Source organism: Macaca fascicularis, chromosome 2 (assembly GCF_037993035.2).
Source record: "Macaca fascicularis isolate 582-1 chromosome 2, T2T-MFA8v1.1".
Classification (NCBI taxonomy): Eukaryota; Metazoa; Chordata; class Mammalia; order Primates; family Cercopithecidae; genus Macaca; species Macaca fascicularis.
In genome coordinates, this window is record NC_088376.1 from 115,971,577 (window position 1) to 115,991,518 (window position 19,942).

The 19,942-nt window shown below is 48.6% G+C and overlaps 1 protein-coding gene across 3 annotated transcripts in view; it reads right to left on the reverse strand.

The window, feature by feature from the left end:
• Positions 1-19,942, reverse strand: part of STIMATE (STIM activating enhancer) — a 63,433-nt gene that overhangs the window by 15,137 nt on the left and 28,354 nt on the right. For 2 of the 3 annotated variants that reach the window (XM_005547385.5, XM_074032470.1), the window contains exons 2-3: positions 3,193-3,241; positions 79-174 (exon numbers count right to left, since the gene is read on the reverse strand). In XM_005547385.5, coding sequence (XP_005547442.1) covers positions 79-174; positions 3,193-3,241 — 145 coding nt within the window. The remainder of the gene's footprint in view (positions 1-78; positions 175-3,192; positions 3,242-19,942) is intronic. The other variant, XM_045386066.3, reaches the window with a different exon arrangement.

Here is a 19,942-nt window from a genome sequence, read left to right on the forward strand (position 1 = left end):
CAGCAGCAGAAAGCAAGGCCAGCCTATATTTTCAACGGAGGGGCAGCTGATGTTTGCACTCAAACAGGGGCCACTTACAGTGAACAAGGGTCCTCTTCAGTAAGATCTGCTAGGTATACGTTTGCAAAGTGGATGAACAGCATTCCTATGGCTTGCTTGGAAGTGTCTAAAAACCTGTACAAAATAAAACCAACACTGGTTATCAGCCTGACAGGAGGGCAATATCCAATTTGAGGAAAACGAGAAGTCTGAAACAGGAAAAAAGCCACCCAACCTTCCAGTCACTGGTCATCTCTTCCCGGGCCTCGAATGCTAACTCAGGCTCGGCATCACAGCCACCTTTCAAAGCCCGCAATAACATTGCCTTTGAAATCCCTAAAAGGCCGGCGCGGTGGCTCAAGCCAGTAATCCCAGCACTTTGGGAGGCCGAGACGGGCAGATCACGGGGTCAGGAGATCGAGACCATCCTGGCTAACACAGTGAAACCCCGTCTCTACTAAAAATACAAAAATTAGCCGGGCGCGGTGGCGGGCGCCTGTAGTCCCAGCTACACGGGAGGCTGAGGCAGGGGAATGGCATGAATCCGGGAGGCGGAACTTGCAGTGAGTGGAGATCACGCCACTGCCCTCCAGCCTGGGCGACAGAGTGAGACTCCGTCTCAAAAAAAAAAAAAAAAAAAGAAATCCCTAAAAGGTCAAGGATTGATATTTAAAATATGTTTTAAATTTTTCATGTTCTTACTTCAAAATAAAATGCTCGATCATAGCTTTGCGATGCAGCCCAAGGACTGCCTCTATTTTAAAGTGCTCCCGTTCAACTTCACTCACAACGAGCTAGATTATGCGTGAAATTAACAAGACTAGCACAAATCCAGTACTGCAGCTGGATCCCTAAAGAAATTTTAGCTGCTGCCATTTAAACAACGGGCTAGATGAGGGTAGGCACACCTTTTCTGTAAAGGACCAAAGAATAAATATTTGAGGTTTTGTGCACCATACATCTCTATCTCAACTCCTCAGCCCTGCTGCTGGAGAACGATGCAGTCATAGACACAGCTATTCCAATCACACACACCGGGCCTGCGGGCTGTAGTGTGCCAGCCCCTGGACTAGACGATAAGCATTTCAAAAAAGAAAAAACAAGGGCGTTAATCTCTGAGAGGAGCTGTCCCCCCGCCTATGTGACAGGAGCATGGTGGAGACAGCGTGTGCCTTCAGTATGTCCTCCGCCAGCAGTACCAGGCAGTCACTCTCCTCTGTGGTCGAGGCACCTCTTGGTCATCTCTGTCTCTTGCAGCCTCCCAGCTGGGCAGGGTCTCAGGACTGCGGAGATTATCCAGACCAACCCAGTGATGGTGGCTGGAAAATCATTCCCTAGACTCATCGGAAAGGAGGAGTTACCAAAGGACAATGTATGTAAGACTCAGAGAGCCCCAAAGCTAGGTCTCCACCAGGTCCTGCCCCAGACCTGAGGTGGGAGTCATACATTCTAAAGTTAATGGGGTTTGAGAAAAATCAAAGGGGGGGAAATAAAAAGAATTATCAACATTCGGCAGCAACATGTTTAAGAACAAGCAAGTACACACTTAAAAATTTTATCACAGTGATTACTGACATTTCCTCTGAAGGAGAAAATGGCTATTTTGTTAGGAAAGGTGCAAGCCCAAGGCAGCCTAAAACAGGCAGCTTCTTGTGGACACGAGCTGTCCTGAAGAGCTGACTGTATCCTTCCAGGTGATGTATTACTTTAGAGTTTTGTCTTTAGAACCTACTTCTGAAGCTTTACCACCATTTTACGAAGGAAAAATTGTGACTGCAGGATCATCTTCTGTGAAATAAATACATGCTTGATATATTATATCAAAGTCTATATAAGAAATATATGTATTTGGTCTCTGTCCTGGTTTCCGACACAGAGCTCCTAAAACACTTGTAATCTCCTGAGTAATAGAGGTGCTAAGAGGAGTTTTTGTTCTAATACTTGGTCTCTGGCCTTGGTCCTGATACGAGCACCTAAACCTCATGGAATTTCCTGGAAGACAGCTTTTTGCTCTAATGAAGCAAGCGTTAGTGGGCTCCTAGATAGCTTCGGGATGGGGCTAGTCACCAAAAGGACCAAGTCATGATTAGAAACTTAGAACTTTCAGTCCTAATCCCCCACCCTCCAGGGAGAAGGGAGGGGCTGGAGACTGAGTTAATAATCAATCATGCCTACATGATGAAACCTCCATAAAAATCCCTAAACAATGGGATTTGGAGCGCTTCTGGGCTGGTAAACATGTTCACGTGCTGGGAGAGGGGCACACCCCAACTCCTGTGCTCAGGACCCTTCTGGACCTCGCCCAATGCACCTCTTCATCTAGCGTTCATCTGGGTCCTTTATAATAAACCAGTAAATGTAAGTAAATGTTTCCCTGAGTTTTATGAGCCTTTCTAGCAAATTACTGAATCTTAGTGGGGAAGTGGGGGTTGTGGGAACCCCTGACTTCATAGCAAAGTTGGACGGAAATGTGGATACCCTGAGGACCCCACTACTTACAACAGGCACTGAAGAAGGGGGCAGTTTGTGGGACTGAGCCCTTAACCTGTGGATTCTGTTCTAACTCCAGGTAGTTAAGTGTCCGAAGTGAATTAAATTATGGGACACCCAAGTGGTACTTGCAAAGTTGGAAAGCTGGTTGATGCTGGGGGAAGAAAACCCTCATATATTTGGTGTCAGAAGTATTTTGAGTAGAGAAACAGTTTTCCTTTATGCTAGGACCAAGAAAGACTCATTTGGAGAGAGGAGCATTTATATGCTATGTTTGACTGATCTCCAAATTTGGGTTAGTTTTTGCTTGTACATATAGACTACAGAATCCAGGAATTTAAACCAAATCTAACAACAGGTAGACAAAGATGAAGCAGCCAGCATTGGGGAGTGATGTATTTGTGTATCTTCCATCTTCTAGAAGTGGAAACAGAGTGATTCTAAAATAAAGGTAGGATCAAAAGTTACCTGGAGAAACAGAAATGCTTTCATCATATACATAGTTCCTGATGAATTTAACTCAGGGATTCCAGGTACATGATATTATGTATCATTTCTCACATTCCATGCCCTCCCCACTCCAACACCATACCTCATCCCCACCCCTAAGACTCCCAACATAGTCAAAAGCACTCCTGAATGAGTTAATACCTAAACACATACCATATCCTCCACGGACGTCTTTCATGCTTTGGTTCTCTGAAGCGTTTGACTGAAAGAAAAGACGACGTCAGTAGCTTTTCAAAGAAGCAATGTAAAGCAAGATGCACATACAGGCTGGGTTATCAGTCTACTCGCTGTGTATAGAACCAAGGTAAGGCACTTTCTCTGTTAACATGTGACAACACACAGTAAGCCCAGCGCAGGCCACTGAGGTCCTGTGTTGCTGATGATTGGTGTGGACTCCTTAGAACTGGACGCTTAGGGAGAAGGACTCCTCATAGCATGTGGAAAACTGTATTTTCCCCTTTGTGACACACAAGGCTCACTCGGATAAGGACTGGTAATGACAAAGCGAAATGCAGCTGCTTCTAACTTCAGGATGTGCTCTATCCAAGGACAAATCCATCATCCACTCAAATGTTTACTGAGTGCCTACTCCAACCCAGGCACTAAGGATACAAAGGTAAAACCAGTTTTCTTGCAACCAGGGGGCTAACACGTACATATCACATGGGGGCTAACACGTACATATCACACGTACGGTGTGATACATGCTAGAGAAGAGTCAAGTCTGCAGCAGAATGATGGCACAAGGGAAGGATGGTCAACCCTGCAGTGGGGACCGAAGCGTTTGTATGCCTTCCATCTTCTAGTGAAGAAGAGACTTTACTGATGGGGGATGGTCAAGCCAAGCCCTGAATGCTGGGTAAGAATTTGGCAAATGGATCAGGGAGGGGAGAGAAGATACGTTCTGAGAAATATCACAAGCCATTAGGTACAGGGACGAAGCATGGCAGTGTGTCTGGCCTCATTTAATTTGGCTTCAATACAGTAACAAGGGAACCTCCTGGGGGAGCAGCAGGTAACAGGGTGACAAATTGAGCAGGGGCCAAAAGAGGGATGATCTTGAATGCTGGGCCAAGGAAACTGGAATGAATCCTGTAGGAAAGGAAAAGCCAGGGAAGAATTCTAAGCAGAGTCAAAGACAGGTTGGGACTACGTTTTAGAAAGGCAGTTCTATGGCCGGGTGTGGTGGCTCATGCCTGTAATCCCCGCACTTTGCGAAGCTGAGGTGTGAGAATCTCTTGAGCCCGGGAGTTCGAAACCAGCCTGGGTAACTGAGTGAGATCACGTCTCTACAAAATATTTTTTAAAAAGTAACCATGTGTGGTGGCACACACCTCTGGTTCCGGCTGCTTCAGAAGCTGAGGTGGGAGGATCACTTGAGCCTAGGAGGTTGAGGCTGCAGTGAGCCAAGACTGCACCATTACACTCCAGTCTGGGCAAAAGAGCGAGACTCTACCTCAAAAAAGGAAAAGAAAAGAGACAAGATGAGGAGAGGAGGGGAGGGGAGGGGAGGGGAGAGAAGCTCTGTTAATTGAGTAGACAGTGGATGCCTGGGCACATTCGGCAACAACCTGATTGGCCTTGGATAGCAAAGAACTCGCCCGATTTACGTTTGAACCTTGGGTCTGTAGACATGACAGCCTGAACAAGAGGAAATGAAAAGTTTTGAGGCTAAGCATCCTCCATTGAAGTGCTAGGCAAGTACTTCACAATGATTCTATCTACTAAAAGAAACACTGAAAGTGCTGCCTATGTGATATTTTCCCACAGAAAAGTACTGTGGAAGAAACAGACGCTGACGCAAGCCCACAGAAGATGCCTCGTTACTCCTGGTGGTGGGCAAGAACCTACTTCCGTCAGAGTAGGAGGAGAAGGGAGACAGGGAAGGAGAAAATGGTAGCCAAGACAGTAAACTGTACTCTCTGAATAAACACAGGCAGTCTGCATTTGCCAGGCAAGGACTGCCTATACAAAGAATTGCAGTAACAAGTCTGTTTAGAGAGACATGTTGATAGAGAGAGAGACCAACGAGCAGGTGAAGTTGTGAGGAGGTCTGTCATCTCGTCAACACATCAGAGATCCTAAACCTCACCAACGCCAGAGAATCTGGAGTCCAGGCCAAGGGGTTCTGCTTGCCTCAACAGCTCTTGGAAGCAGGAGGCCCCTTCTCTTAAGCACGCCAGATCTCACTCGGGGGCTGGAACTCAGGAAGGAGACAGGAGAAAACTAGGCCAGGACAAAACCATCTGGAGGGAATGCCCCCAGTCAGGGCCAGAGCCACTGCATGCTCATTTCTCCTTCTACTTCAGGGGAATCTCTCCCCATCACTGTAAAATAAAGGACATCAAATATATCCTGAGGAGCATGTCCTTGTTCCTAGGAGATGGATGCCAAAGTAACACAGTGGCTGCAATTTACTTCTGAGTGGTTTGGGGAAATATATTATACATTATAATTATATATAATAAATGGTTTTATAATTATGAATACAACAAATTATATCATAAATCTGCTATAATTATACTATATTAACATTATACACACACACACACACACACGGAAAGAGAAGGAAATGTGGTATTAAAGGATGAACTGTGCCGTCTCCTCCAAAGTCGTCTGTTGAAGTCCAAACCCACAGCACCTCAGAGCGTGACTATGTGGAGACCGGGCCTTTAAAGGGGTAATTAAAGTTTAATGAGAGCATGTGGAGGCCCTAATCCAATATGACTGGTATCCTTACAAGAGGAGGAGATTAGGACATAGAAGTGTGAGTGCACCAAGAAAAGACCATGTGAGAACACGGAGAAGATGGCCATCTGCAAGCCAAGGAGAGAGGCCTTGGAGGAAACCCAGCCTGCTCACCGACACCTTCATTGTGGACTTCCGGCTTCCAGAACCGTGAGAAAATAAGTGCCTACTGTTTAAGCCACCCAGTCTGTGATATTTGGTTATGGCAGCCTGAGCAAACGAAAACATGTAGCATCACAACACTGGTGAACCTAGGTGAAAGCTATTTGGCTATTCATTACACTGTTGTTTAGGTTTTTCTGTAAGTTTAATATTTTTTGAAATAAAAAGTTTGGGGAAAAACATCCCAGAAGAATGAACTGGTGTAACCACTCAAAGGTCAAATGGGCTGGGTGCAGTGGCTCACACCTGCAATCCAGACTTAGGGAGGGGATTGCTTGAGCCCAGGAGTTTGAGAGCAGCCTGGGCAACACCGTGAGACTCCATCTCCACAAAAAACAAACAAAATTAGCTAAGTGTCTTGACGCATGGCTGCGGTCCTAGCTACTCGGGGAGGCTGAGTTGGGAGAACTGGTGGAGCCCAGGAGGTTGAGGCTACAGTGAGCTATCGCATCACTGTGTTCCAGCCTGGGAAAGACTTTGGCTCAAAAAAATTTTTAAAAACCAAAGAAATAAAAGACAAAGGTCAACTTAGCAATAGCTATCAAAATTTTAAATGCCCATGCTCCTTTAATCTACAATGCACTGCCAGATACACGCTATACAAGTATTATTGCAGGTGTGCCAGGATGCATAGGAGTATTCACTGCCATACTGTCACAACTAAAACTGATGCCTGTCGGTATGGGCTTAGGTCTGTATGACACGGTACATACGTTCAATACAATACTAAGCAGTTGCTAAAAACGACGAAGTAGGCCAGGCGTGGTGGCTCACACCTGTAATCCCAGCACTCTGAGAGGCCAAGGCGGGCAGATCACCTGAGGTCAGGAGTTTGAGACCAGACTGGCCAACATGGCAAAACCCCGTCTCTACTAAAAATACAAAAAAATTTAGCTGGGTGTGGTGGCGTGTGCCTGTAATCCCAGCTACTCAGGAAGCTGAAGCAGGAGAATCACTTGAACCTGGGAGGCGGAGGTTGCAGTGAGCCAAGATCACGCCACCGCACTCCAGCTTGGGCAACAAGAGTGAGACTCCATCTCAAAAATAAATAAATAAATAAATAAATAAATAAATAAATAAATAAATAAAATAAAATAAATTTAAAACAAGGTAGAACTAATATAGAAGATTTCCAAATTATATTAATACATTCTAGAATAATATGCCTACCACGATTCTGTTCATGTCCACTCTGAATGGATATACATTTATGCTGATATTATGCATTATTTTTTCCTAGAAGAATACATAAGTGACTATTAACAAAGGCTATGCTGGGTATGATGGCTCAAACCTGTAATCCCAGCACTTTGGGAGGTCAAGGCATGAAGATCGCTTGAGGCCAGGAGTTTGAGACCAGCCTGAGCAGCAAAGCAAGACCCATCTCTCCAAAGAAATTTTTTTTTTTTTTTTTTTTTTTTTTTTTGCTGGGTATGATGGTATGCACCCGTAGTCCCAGCCACTTGGGAGGCTGAGGCGGGAAGGGATTACTTAAGCTCAAGAGGTTAAGCTCAAGAGTGCCACTGCACTCTACCCTGGGGAACAAAGTGAGACCCCGATTCAAAAAAAAAAAAAAAAGAAAACAAATCCAAGGGCTACTTTTGATTAAAGGAATTATGGATCAAGGAATTCACATTGCTTTCATTTCAGAATTTACAAAAGACAAGACAAACTTATCTCAGAGACTTGAGGCAATGTAGCAAAGTGGGATGTGGGAGAATCACTGTGACCTACAGCTGGGCTTCAGACAAGGAATGGAGGAGAACGGTGTGCCCTGCGACAGCCACATATAGCAGCACTTCTGATCAAGTTCAGAATGGAATCGATTCTTCTGAATCAGAGCAGAAGTGTGGCTCCTGCCTCCTTCCTCTCCACCTCCTATCCCCTTTTCCTAGAATAGTCCAGAGTCTTTTTTTTTTTTTTAATTAAAGGAAGAGGAAATACTAAGAGAGCGTCTCCAAATCAAATTTGGTAAAGGGGGTAAAAAAAAAAACAGAAAAATTCATTCATCTACCGTCACGTGTTATTGAGGGGCCTACTGTGTAACAAGCCCCATTCAGCAGGAGATGAAACGCACAAAACCCTTGCCTTCATCACATCCTAGTGGGGAGAGGAACAACATATGGAGCATGGCAGACGGTGCCAAGTGTGGAGGTAAACACAGAGGAAGGCGAGGAGAGAAGAGGGCTGGCACGTGGGGTCTGAACTGTCGGTGAGGAGGTATGAAGGAGAGCCCAGGCCCGAGAAGGAACAGGCTAAGTCACGAGGGTCTCGGGATGAGCCGTCCAAGTAGAGGGCTGGAGGCCAGCAGGCAGAGCAGCAGGGCGTGCGGGAGAGGCAGCTGGACCTGTGCCCAGAGCCCAGGCGAAGAGCTCCACCTGGGCCTGTGTGTGGTGGCCAGGCAGCTGCAGCCACAGTCCAACAGGCTCCCTCCGGTTGCTGTGCCGAGAACAGCCCACAGGGACGGTGTGGCAGCAGGGAGCCCACTAGAGACAACTACCCACCCCCATCCATCCCCCGCAGTAACCAGGACCACATGCTGGCACTGACCGGGGCAACAGCAGAGGGGAGAAGAGGTCAGATTCCAGTTGGGTCTTAAACATTGAGCTGAAGGTCTGCTGACGGTGGATATGGGATGTGGAAGAAAGGATGGCTGGGGCTGACTCAGGAGGTGGGAGTTTACACTGTTCCACGTGGTGGCGGGGGCACTTATCTGCAGGTAACAAACAAGGACGGGTCTTTGTGTGCCTCACAGACAGTGAGCCAGGCACCCCGTCCCATGGCAACAGTTGCACCCTGCGTGGGCCTGGCAGCTGCTCCTGCAGAAGCCACACCATGCTCAGAGTGGCTCAGGCAGGGTCCTAGGACCACAGACCTTTCTTAATCAGTGGTGTTCTGCAGGATGGAGGGGACTCGCTCAGAGGGAGCCAGAGCAAGAAAAGCATAAGCCACCCTTTCTAACACATCCTCATCCCCACACTCCCCTGAGGCGGAGGCTGGTGGAAGGGAGCAGCCACACCTCAAGCGCAGGTTAGGCTCCCGACCACAGAGCTGGAAGCCAAGGCTGATGCAGTGGTGCCTGCAAGAGCCCTAATGAGCAAAGAAAGGGGAGGAGGGGGAGGTGGAGACTGAGGCCTGCAGCACTCAGTGGCATTGCCTCTGCACACAGGTCCCATTCCGATGCTTTTGTGATGAGGTGCACCAATTGTCCCCAAGCCACAGCAGGCTCCTAAGCAGACTCGCGGGCTTTTGTGTACAGGTGTCCTGAAGATAGGCATGGGTCTCATCAGCCCTGAAAAGGAGGAGTGGTCAACAGCTGGGGCTGTTGAATCCTGTCTCTGCTACTATCTAGCTATGTGACTTTTGTATATCACAAAAAAGGGGGAGGTAGGGGCTGCTATGATCTGCCAGGCAGGTTGTCTCCAGGATTAAACGAGAAGACAGATGGACACATCAGTAATGAACATGTGCTCAGGAGAGCATGCCTCACCGCGGCGTCCCCACCCTGCACCCTGTCGCCCTTCTCCTTCTCTCTGTATCCATTTTCCCCACTCCCGGGGCTGAGCCATCCCCGTCCCGGTTTCTGTGAAACGTGAGACCTTGGGTCTGCCAGCTGCAACCCCTCCATACCAATTCCTCCTTTGGCCGCCCTGGCAGCGAAGGGGCCTAATCCTAGGAGGATCCTACGATTCCCCAACCCTGCTCACCTTCCTGCCATCCTCCCAATGCTCTGAGTGTTCTCCTCTGTCTCCCATGGTTCTGTTCTCCCTCCACAGCCTCCCCTTCTTCCTCTTGACTCCTGGGGAGAAGTTCCCCTCTCAGGGCTTCTATGCTGAGGGCTTGCCAGCCTCCACCTCCAGCCCTGGCCTCCCAGTGATGCTCCAACTGCAGGCTGGCCCAGTCAGCTGGGCCAAGTTGTCTCCTGCCCACCCTGCTAGTCCCGCCCAGCTCTGCCATTTCTGCATAGAATGGAAGTGTCCTCTCCCTGGGGCTCCTTACTCTCCTTCCTCCTTCCCACTCAGCTGTCAATCTCCCCTGCCAAGTTGCAACTGAAGAGTCTTCTGGATAGGCCCCTTTCACCGTTTCTACCAGCAAGCTAGCCCAGCCCCTTAGGACTGCTTTCCTGTGCTGATGAGACTGCCTCCTAACAGGCTTCCCTGCCCCGATCTCTTTGACTGCCTTTCCTATCCACCCACCCATCCACTCCACCAGCACTGAGCACTTACTCTGTGCTGGGGATACAGTAATGGACAATACAGACATGGTCCTTGCCTTCAAGGGGCTTTCAGTCTAGTTATGCTGTGTACCATGCAACTTGCCTAAAAATTTGCCTCATCTTAGCATTAAAATACATCTTTTGGAAAAGGTGAATATATGGAGAGTATATAAAATTCAAAAGAGTACATTCTTTTAGTAGTGTTGTATGGTATTTTTTTCAATCTCTCTTCTTTCAATTTTATATTTAAGTATAAGGAGCATATAGGTGAGTTTTTCCCTCAAAATCTGGTTGGCAATGATAGTGGCTGAATGGTGGTGCCCCACATGGTATGTCTCATAACCCCCAATATCTGCAAATGCAACTTTATTTGGAGAAAAGGTCTTGGCAGATGTTAATTAAAGATCATGAGATGAGATTATTCTGGACTAACCAGGTAGGCTCTAAATCCAATTACAAGTATCCTTATGAGAGATGGAGGAGTACAGAGGGGGAAGAGAAGAAGGACCTGTGAAGATGGAAGCAGAGAACGGAGTTATACAGCCACACACCAAGGAATCCTGGAGCCACCAGAACCTGGAAGAAGGAAAAAAAGGTCCTCTCCTAGAGCTCTTGCAGGGAACGTGGCCCTGCCCACACCTTGACTCTGGACTCGGGGCCTCAGAACAGTGAGAATACATATCTGCTGTTTTAGGCCAAGAAGTTTGTGATTATTTGTTATGGTATCTCCAGTAAACTAATAAAGATTCTTTTCTCTTTTTCTTTAAAAGAAATTCAAAGAGTACATGTATTACTCCACTGCTGATAAAGACATACCCGAGACTGGCAAGAAAAAGAGATTTAATTGGACTTACAGTTCCACATGGCTGGGGAGGCCTCAGAATCATGGCGGGAGGCAAAAGGCACTTCTTAAATGGAGGTGGCAAGAGAAAATGAGGAAGATGGGGCCGGGCGCGGTGGCTCAAGCCTGTAATCCCAGCACTTTGGGAGGCTGAGACGGGCAGATCACGAGGTCAGGAGATCGAGACCATCCTGGCTAACCCAGTGAAACCCCGTCTCTACTAAAAAATACAAAAAACTAGCCGGGTGAGGTGGCAGGCGCCTGTAGTCCCAGCTACTCGGGAGGCTGAGGCAGGAGAATGGCGTGAACCCGGGAGGCGGAGCTTGCAGTGAGCTGAGATCCGGCCACTGCACTCCAGCCTGGGTGACAGAGCGAGACTCCGTCTCAAAAAAAAAAAAAAAAGAAAATGAGGAAGATGAAAAAGTGGAAACCTCTGATAAAATCATCAGATCTTGTGAGACTTATTCACTGCCACAAGAACAGTATGGGGGAAACCACCCCCATGATTCAAATGATCTCCCACCAGGTTCCTCCCACAACATGTGGGAATTATGGGAGTACAATTCAAGGTGAGATTTGGGTGGGGACACAGAGCCAAACCATATCTTTCTGCCCCTGGCCCTTCAAATCTCATGTCCTCACATTTCAAAATCAATCACGCCATCCTAACAGTCCCCCAAAGTCTTAACTCATTTCGGCATTAACCTAAAAGTCCGTGGTCCAAAGTCTCATCTGAGACAAGGCAAATTCCTTCCACCTATGAGCCTGTAAAATCAAAAGCAAGCTAATTACTTCCTAGATACAACAGGGGCACAGGTATTGGGTAAATACAGCCATTCCAAAAGGGAGGAATTGGCCAAAACAAAGTGGTTACAGGGCCCATGCAAGTCTGAAATCCAGCTGGGCAGTCAAATTTTAAAGCTTTAAAATGATCTCCTTTGATTCTAGGTCTCACATCCAGGTCATGCTGATTCAAGATGTGGGTTCCCACAGTCTTGGGCAGCTCCACCCCTGTGGCTTTGCAGGGTACGGCCTCCCTCCTGGCTGCTTTGATGGACTGGCGTTGAGTGTCTGCAGCTTTTCCAGGCTAACAGTGCAAGCTGTTGGTGGATCTACCATTCTGGGGTCTAGAGGACAGCAGCCCTCTTCTCACAGCTCCACTAGGCAGTACCCCAGTGGGGACTCTGTGTGGGAGCTCCGACCTTACATTTTCCTTCCACACTGCCCTAGCAGAGGTTCTCCATGAGAGTTCTGCACCTGCAGCAAACTTCTGCCTGGGCATCCAGACATTTCCATACATGTTCTGAAATCTAGGCGGAGGTTCCCAAACCCCAGTTCTTGACTTCTGTGCACTTGCAGGCTCAACATCATGTGGAAGTGGCCAAAGTTTAGAGGTTGCACCCTCTGAAGCCACAGCCTGAGCTCTACATTGACCCCTTTCAGCCATGGCTGGAGCGGCTGGGATGCAGGGCACCAAGTTCCTAGGCTGCACACAGCACAGGGACCTGGCCCACGAAACCATTTTCTCCTAGGCCTGTGATGGGAGGTGCTGCTGTGAAGACCTCTGACATGTTCTGGAGACATTTTCCCCAAGATCTTGGGGATTAAATTTGGCTCCTTGTTACGTATGCAAATTTCTGCAGTCAGCTTTTATTTCCCCTCAGAAAATGGGTTTTTCTTTTCTATCACATTGTCAGGCTGCAAATTTTCCAAACTTTTATGCTCTGCTTCCCTTACAAGACTGAATGCCTTTAACAGCACCCAAGTCACCTATTGAATGCTTTGCTGCTTAGAAATTTCTTCCTCCAGATACCCTAAATCATGTCTCTCAAGTTCAAAGTTCCATAAATCTCTAGGGCCAGGGCAAAGCGCCATCAGTCTCTTTGCTAAAACATAACAAGAATCACCTTTGCTCCAGTTCCCAATAAGTTCTTTATCTCCATCTGAGACCACCTCAGCCTGGATCTTGTCCATATCACTATCAGCATTTTGGGCAAAGCCATTCAACAAGTCTCTCTCTCTCTCTCTCTTTTTTTTTTTTTTGAGGTGGAGTCTCACTCTGTCACCCAGGCTAGAGTACAGTGGCGTGATCTTGGCTCACTGCAACCTCCGCCTCCCGGGTTCAAGCAATTCTCCTGCCTCAGCTTCCTGAGTAGCTGAGATTACAGGCGCCCGGCACCATGCCCAGCTAATTTTTGTATTCTTAGTAGAGACGGGATTTTACGATCTTGGCCAGGCTGGTCTTGAACACCTGACCTCGTGATCCACCCACCCTGGCCTCCTAAAGTGCTAGGATTACAGGCGTGAGTCAAGGTGCTCAGCCACCATTCAACAAGTCTTTAGAGAGTTCCACATTTTCCTGTCATCTTCTGCCCCCTTCAAACTGTTCCAACCTCTGCCTGATACCCACTTCCAAAGTTGCTTCCACATTTTCGGGTATCTTTTCAGCAATGCCCCACTCTACTGGTACCAATTTACTGTATTAGTCTGCTATTGATAAAGACATATCCAAGACTGGGAAGAAAAAGAGGTTTAATTGGACTTACAGTTCCACATGGCTGGGGAGGCCTCAGAATCATGGCGGGAGGCAAAAGGCAATCCTTATATGGCAGTGGCAAGAAAACATGAGGAAGATGCAAAAGCAGAAACCCCTGATAAACCCATCAGATCTCGTGAGACTTATTCACTACCACAAGAACAATGTGGGGGAAACTGACTCCATGATTCAAATTATCTCCCATCAGGTCCCTCCCATAACACGTGGGAATTATGGGAGTACAATTCAAGGTGAGATTTGGGTGGGGACACAGAGCCAAACCGTATCAGTACAAAATACAATCAGTGAAAATTCTCCCTTCTGGCTGACATCCTCAGTCCCTGTTTCCCTTCTCAGGGCCAAATGGTGTCCCCCAGACCTTACATATCCTTTCAAAGACATGCTGGACAACCACACAGATGCACGGATCTGTGTGTGTAGGGGGACAAGCCTTCACATGCTTTACATGCTAACCTGCCCTGCTCTCACCTACTGTACACATGGCTCCAATTTCTTTCATTAGAGGCTACATGGCATTCCATGGTGTGGCTGCGCCATCTCATTTACTCTATGAGCTGCTGCCACGAATGTCCCTGCCATGTACTATCTCTGCCTGTGTGGGCCCATATCTGAGGGGCAGATTCCTAGAGGCACACTTGCTACATCAAAAGCTATGTGCAGCTTATTCTGTGGCGCCGCTCTCCACAGAGGCTGTGCCAACTCACACTCCCACTAATAGCACGAGTACCCACATTCTTGCCAGCATGGTGTACTAGCAAACCTTCTCACTCTGACAGTTTGATTGCTGAAAAGGCTGTCTCAGCACGGCTGCAGCATGCACCCATCAGGTCGCTTGGGCGCAGGGGCACCTGCGGGGCTTGACACTGTCTACTGCCTTGAGTGGGCTGGCAGGGCTCCCAGTCCCACCCGATCTCACCCCTCAGACATGAGCCCAGAGCCCCTCCTTTTCCCCATGCTCACGCCCTCCCCTGAGGATACCGGGGTGTGGTGCTCACTCTCCCAGAAGTTTGGGCAGTGCTACTGGTGCCACACAATAGGACGGCAATTATGGATGACTCAATTCTACTTGTCTACTTCACACAGCACCCAACTTAACGCTATGTTGTTTGGTTTTCCACTCCGCATGTGGAGGGCGGGGACCAGGCACCCAGCTCCACCATCTTCCTCGGAGCCCAGTCCGGGCTGGCGCTCCACATGGACCCACTGACTGGCACAAGGAAGTTGGAATTTTACACTTTATGTCACAGAGTGGTAGAGTATCAAGTCAAAAAACACAGGCTTTGGAAGGGATATAATTTCCAGGTAGCAGCTGCAGCCCTATTTAGAAACTGAGTCAAAAAGCACAACTGTCTTGAGATTAAACACACAATTTAAGGGAGCTGTCTGGTCAACACAAGGCGCAGCCCAAGAGATGCAGGGACAGGAGGAATGTGGTGGGCTCCTGTCAGGTGCAGGGAAAGGCGTGTGGCTGCCTAAGACAGGGAAGCCAGGGTTTCCCGGCTGCAGCCCTGGCTACCAGGTGGTGCAGTCCCTTGCATCCCTCTTACCAGATGGCATTTTTCAGACCAGGACAACATGGGTGGAAGATCAGCCCTTGCTGAGGATACAGAACAGGAAGAGGCTCATGAACCTGGCAGGGCTCTTGGCACAAAGCTGCTCTCTGCCATGAAAATCCACCAAGGCAATTCAGTTAAATATTTGTATTGTTATATCTACAGTGTAACCTTAAAGCAGGAGGGTCATCACAGGCCTCCCAGTGGCCATTTTAGCTTCTGACTTTCCAAAAGTAGACATGTAAGATGCTTTGGATCACTCTCCCTCATAGACAGCAGGAAGTCAGTCACAGGCTCTGCTGGGACACAAAACCGCTGGTCCTTGTGTGAGACGTTGGACCTCAGTGTGTGAGCAGGTTTCCCAAGTCTCAGGAATGGGGTGCTCTGCAAGCCATGAGCTCATACGCCATAAGCCTGTGTGCTTTCTTGTTCATCCCTGGGGAAAAATACTCTCCTCTTCCGATGATCTGGAGGCAGAAACACACCCATAGTTTTGGAGTCCTCTGACCCGTGGCATGTTGCTGAACAGGGCCACTCTCTGATGGCCTTGTTTCTCAAGCCGTCTCACGGGCCAGTGCCTCCTGCAACACAGGCAAGTGCTGAGGCAGCGGACTCTTCCCCTGGGCAAGTGGCAAGCAGTGCCACCTCCGGCTGAATATCAGCTCATAAACTAGGCAGTGTGACTCCCATTCAGAGCCAGAAGGGTCCTTGAGTGTCCAACCCCCTCCAGTGTAGGGTGTGGAAAACGGTAGGGGAAGAATTGACTTGTCCAGAATCACCCCAGCAGTTAGCAGAGGAGCCACAAAGAAAGCCAAGTCGCCCGGGCCAAGCCTTTCTCTAACCAGCACTGGTCAGGCCAGTGACCTTGAGCCATGCCTGGCTGGTCCTATGGAGCCCAAGCCCCATCTCCACAATTCTTGACAGGTCTCCAGTGCTCCAAAGGGCAGAAACTGTCCTGAGGGGTAAGCAAATCTATCTGCTGGAGGAAACCAGCAGTCAAGGAAAAGCCCAGAAGTGTTTCAGCACCTTCCCTAAGTGATAAACAAACATCCCAACAACCAAGCCCCATCTCAAACTTCCTCAATGCCCCATAGTAGGGCTAAAAACCCAGAGACGCCCAGGGAAAAAGTCCCCAGAAGTCACTGAGGTAGACTGCTGGCTGCTTCCCCACATCCATCCTCTCACTCTTCCTTGCTAAGACAAGCCCCTTGGTCAGGCAGTTTAAAGACTACATTTCTCAGCCTCCCCTGCTGCTGGTGTGGCCACGTGACTCAGTTCCACCCTAGGAGAACTCTAAATCCAGGTTGGGCCACTTTTTAAGGAGAAATGGAGGTCCAGGTGATTCTTATGGCAGGGAACTAAAGGCAGTCAAGTCGGGAATAGCTTGAAATCTAGTTCCAGCTTTATCCACAATTTGATGACGTTAACCCAGTCACTTAACTTTTCAGAGTCTGTTTCTTCAGTTGTCCACTTCATGGGTTCACTGTGGGGTGAAGAGCAGCTGCCGTTGTGGCTGTCATGCTGTCACCATCTATTGAGTCCTCACGTCAGGAACTTTATTATTATTTTATTTTTTGAGACAGAGTTTCACTCTCGTCGCTCAGGCTGGAATGCAGTGGCAAGATCTCGGCTCACTGAAACCTCTGCCTCCAGGGGTCACGTGATTCTCCTGCGCAGCCTCCCGAGTAGCTGGGACTACAGGCACGCACCACCACACCTGGCTAATTCTGTATTTTTAGTAGACGGGGTTTCACCATTTTGGCCAGGATGGTCTCGAATTCCTGACCTCAAGTGATCCACCTGCCTCAGCCTCCTAAAGTGCTCAGATTATAGGTGTGAGCCAATGCACCTGGCCACACCTCAGGAACGTTGTATCATTGCTTCTAATCTGACAACCCGGCAAAGTATCATTTCTATTTTACAGATAAGGTCATGGGATCTGCCATTGCCAAAATGGCACCAGGAAGAGTTGCATCTAAGTCTACCTGAATCCAAAGCCCACATTTTTCCTGCCATCTTGAGGGGAATTCAAAACTGACTACAATCATCCAGTGAGAAATCATCCAACAGATCCCTCAAGTTGACAGAAAAGGTGCTGGTCTGGTGCTCAAAAAACTCCCAGAATCAAGGCCACCCCTTTGCCTTAGCAAGTCCTCCTGACTCCAGTCCCCTCCCCCAAATCCACCCTTACACTGGACCAGAGTGAACCGACCACGCTGCTCCTGGCCTAAAACCCTCCAGTGCCAGCCCCACATCCCCATCATCGGAGAACATAATACAGGCTTTGTAAGTTGGTAAAAAAGGGCCCCTATGGCCTGGCATCTCCCACCTTAGTGCTGTCACTCATACTGCCCCCTTGGCGTGGGAGGGGCCCTCCATTTCTTCTCTCGGATAGGTCTTAGGCATTCTTCCAGATAGTTCCCATTGCTCTAAGACATCTTGCTTAGCTCCCTGAAATTGAACCAAGCGCCCTCCCTTCTCCTGGGTCCCCCGCAAAGTCTCATGCACATCTTTGGACAACACTTCATATGCAGTACTGCCTGTTTTTCACTAGATAATGAGTTAAGGAGGGCTATAGAGACCTTCTCTTATTCATATTTATACCCTTGGCACCCAGTCCAGTGCCTGGAATAAAGTAGACACTTAACTAGTAAACTGAAAGAACAGAACATACTGGTGCCCCATCACAAGTCAAAGGTGGCAGAGCTTAGTGTTTGCGAGTATCAGCTATGGGTTCAAAACCTGGCTTTAGCGCCGACTGTGGGACCAGGGAGACTTGCTTAATGTCTCTGGGCTTCAACTGGACTCTATAAAATGGAAGAAATTATAGCACACAGCTCACAGGAGTATTAATAAAACAATATACTTAAGAGTATTAGAGCCATGCTTTGTACTTGGCAAGCACCATGCACATGCTAGCAAGCAGCAGCAGCTGGAGGAACTGCTGGAGGAAGAGTAAATCTTTAAGCACAAAGCCCACCTGCAGGAAACAAGAAAGTACACATCTGGTTATAATTTGTGGCTCTAGGGCCTCTCTAAGCATCTTTTCTTTTCTTTTTTCTTTTTTTTTGAGATGGAGTCTCGCTCTGTACAATTCTCCTGCCTCAGCCTCCTGAGTAGCTGGGATTACAGGCACCCGGCATCATGCCCGGTTAATTTTTGTATTTTTGTAGAGATGGGGTTTCACCATGTTGGCCAGGCTGGTCTTTAACTCCTGACCTCGGGTGATCCACCCACCTTGGCCTCCCGAAGTGCTGGGATTACAGGCGTGGGCCACCGCACCTGGCCTCTTTTTTTCTTTTAACTTATAAACCATTGCACTAAGTTTGGAAACCAGGGAAAGAGAAAAGTTATCTAAAATGTCATCTGAAAACAACCACGATCCCTGGTTGTTGTATCCATATCTGGCAGTTGTGGTTCCATATCTGGCCTGCGCTTCCCACGTGGGAACAGACCCAAGAGATATCAAGCTACCCCAGACCAGTCAGCCTCTGTCAGCCCAAAGGCTGAATGCTGGTGCTGGGAGGTGAGCAGACGAGAGTGGCAACAGGGACAACCTGGGCCCACAGGAGAGAAACACGAGGCCATCAAGACTCTCAAGTTCTAGGCCTGCCACCCTCTGCCCAGGGCGAGGGCACTAGTGACTCCAGGCGCAGTGAATGCACGGTGCCCCGCTGCGCGGGCAGGGTGGCCACACAGAAGGCAGACCAGCGGGTGCTCCTCAGGCTGGGCAGGCGAGTCCTCTCCTCCCACCTCACCAGCAGCAGGGCAGGGGCCTGGGAGGTGCCCAGGAAACACGGCAGGACTGACAGGGAGCAGGACTCAGGACATCTTATGCTCTTAGCTGATGATGGGAGACCACCTCAGCAGAGTGCTGAGGTCAAGGGTCGCTAAGGTGCTCTGAGTAATTGCGTCCCCTCTCACTGGAAGGACTGGGGGAAGGCGGGTCCAGCACCTTCTCAACACTCCCAAAACCACTCCCAAGGCTTCCCACTCAGGACCTGAGTGCCTCAGGTCCTGAATCTTGCCCAATTCCCCAGCAACCTTCACACCTGTCTACCCCACTCCTGCTCCCTTCACCGTTACATTAGGAGGCAATTCAATCAAATACCGCCACCTCCTGTCATATGGGATAGTGAGTCATGATAGTTTCACATGCTCAAAACCAAGACACTTTCACGCTGGAATTTCAGGTACCAAACAAAGGGTGATGGAAAAGCTATCTCTGAAGAGGGACCTTTTTAACAACCTTCAAGAATCACACCACGTGGATGAACATCCACAGGCCTGTCCCGTTGAGAAGGCCACAGGACTCACACCCCGGGCAGAGAGGATGCTGGGGGCTGGGTGCAGTTGGGGAGTGGAACCCAGGCTGGACTGCTCATGACAGTCAACAAGCACCTCATCTGTGTGGGAGCACCTGTGGGGGACTGCAGAACTCTGGCATCTCTCCATCTTTGTGAAAGTCAGCCAGCGCACGACCCTGGATTCCAAACCCACTCCTCCTGCTCCACTTTCTAGCCTCTCCCTGCAGCAGGGACAGCTTCCAATGCCACCTTCTGTCACTCTTTTCCATAAAAGAGGCTCAGAGCAGAAGCCTCAGAGCCTCATTATGTTTTATTAAATAAGATGGGACTATTATTCACTTATTCACTCACTCACTCACTCATTCATCCATCCACCAACCCATCCATCCATCCTCCACACAGCTGTCAGTGGGGTCTTTGTAAAGTATAAATAAAATTATGTTACCCTCTACTCAAAACTTCCATAACACAGATCCGCCAAAAATCCAACTTCACATTTAAGATCTGTGCAACTTACTT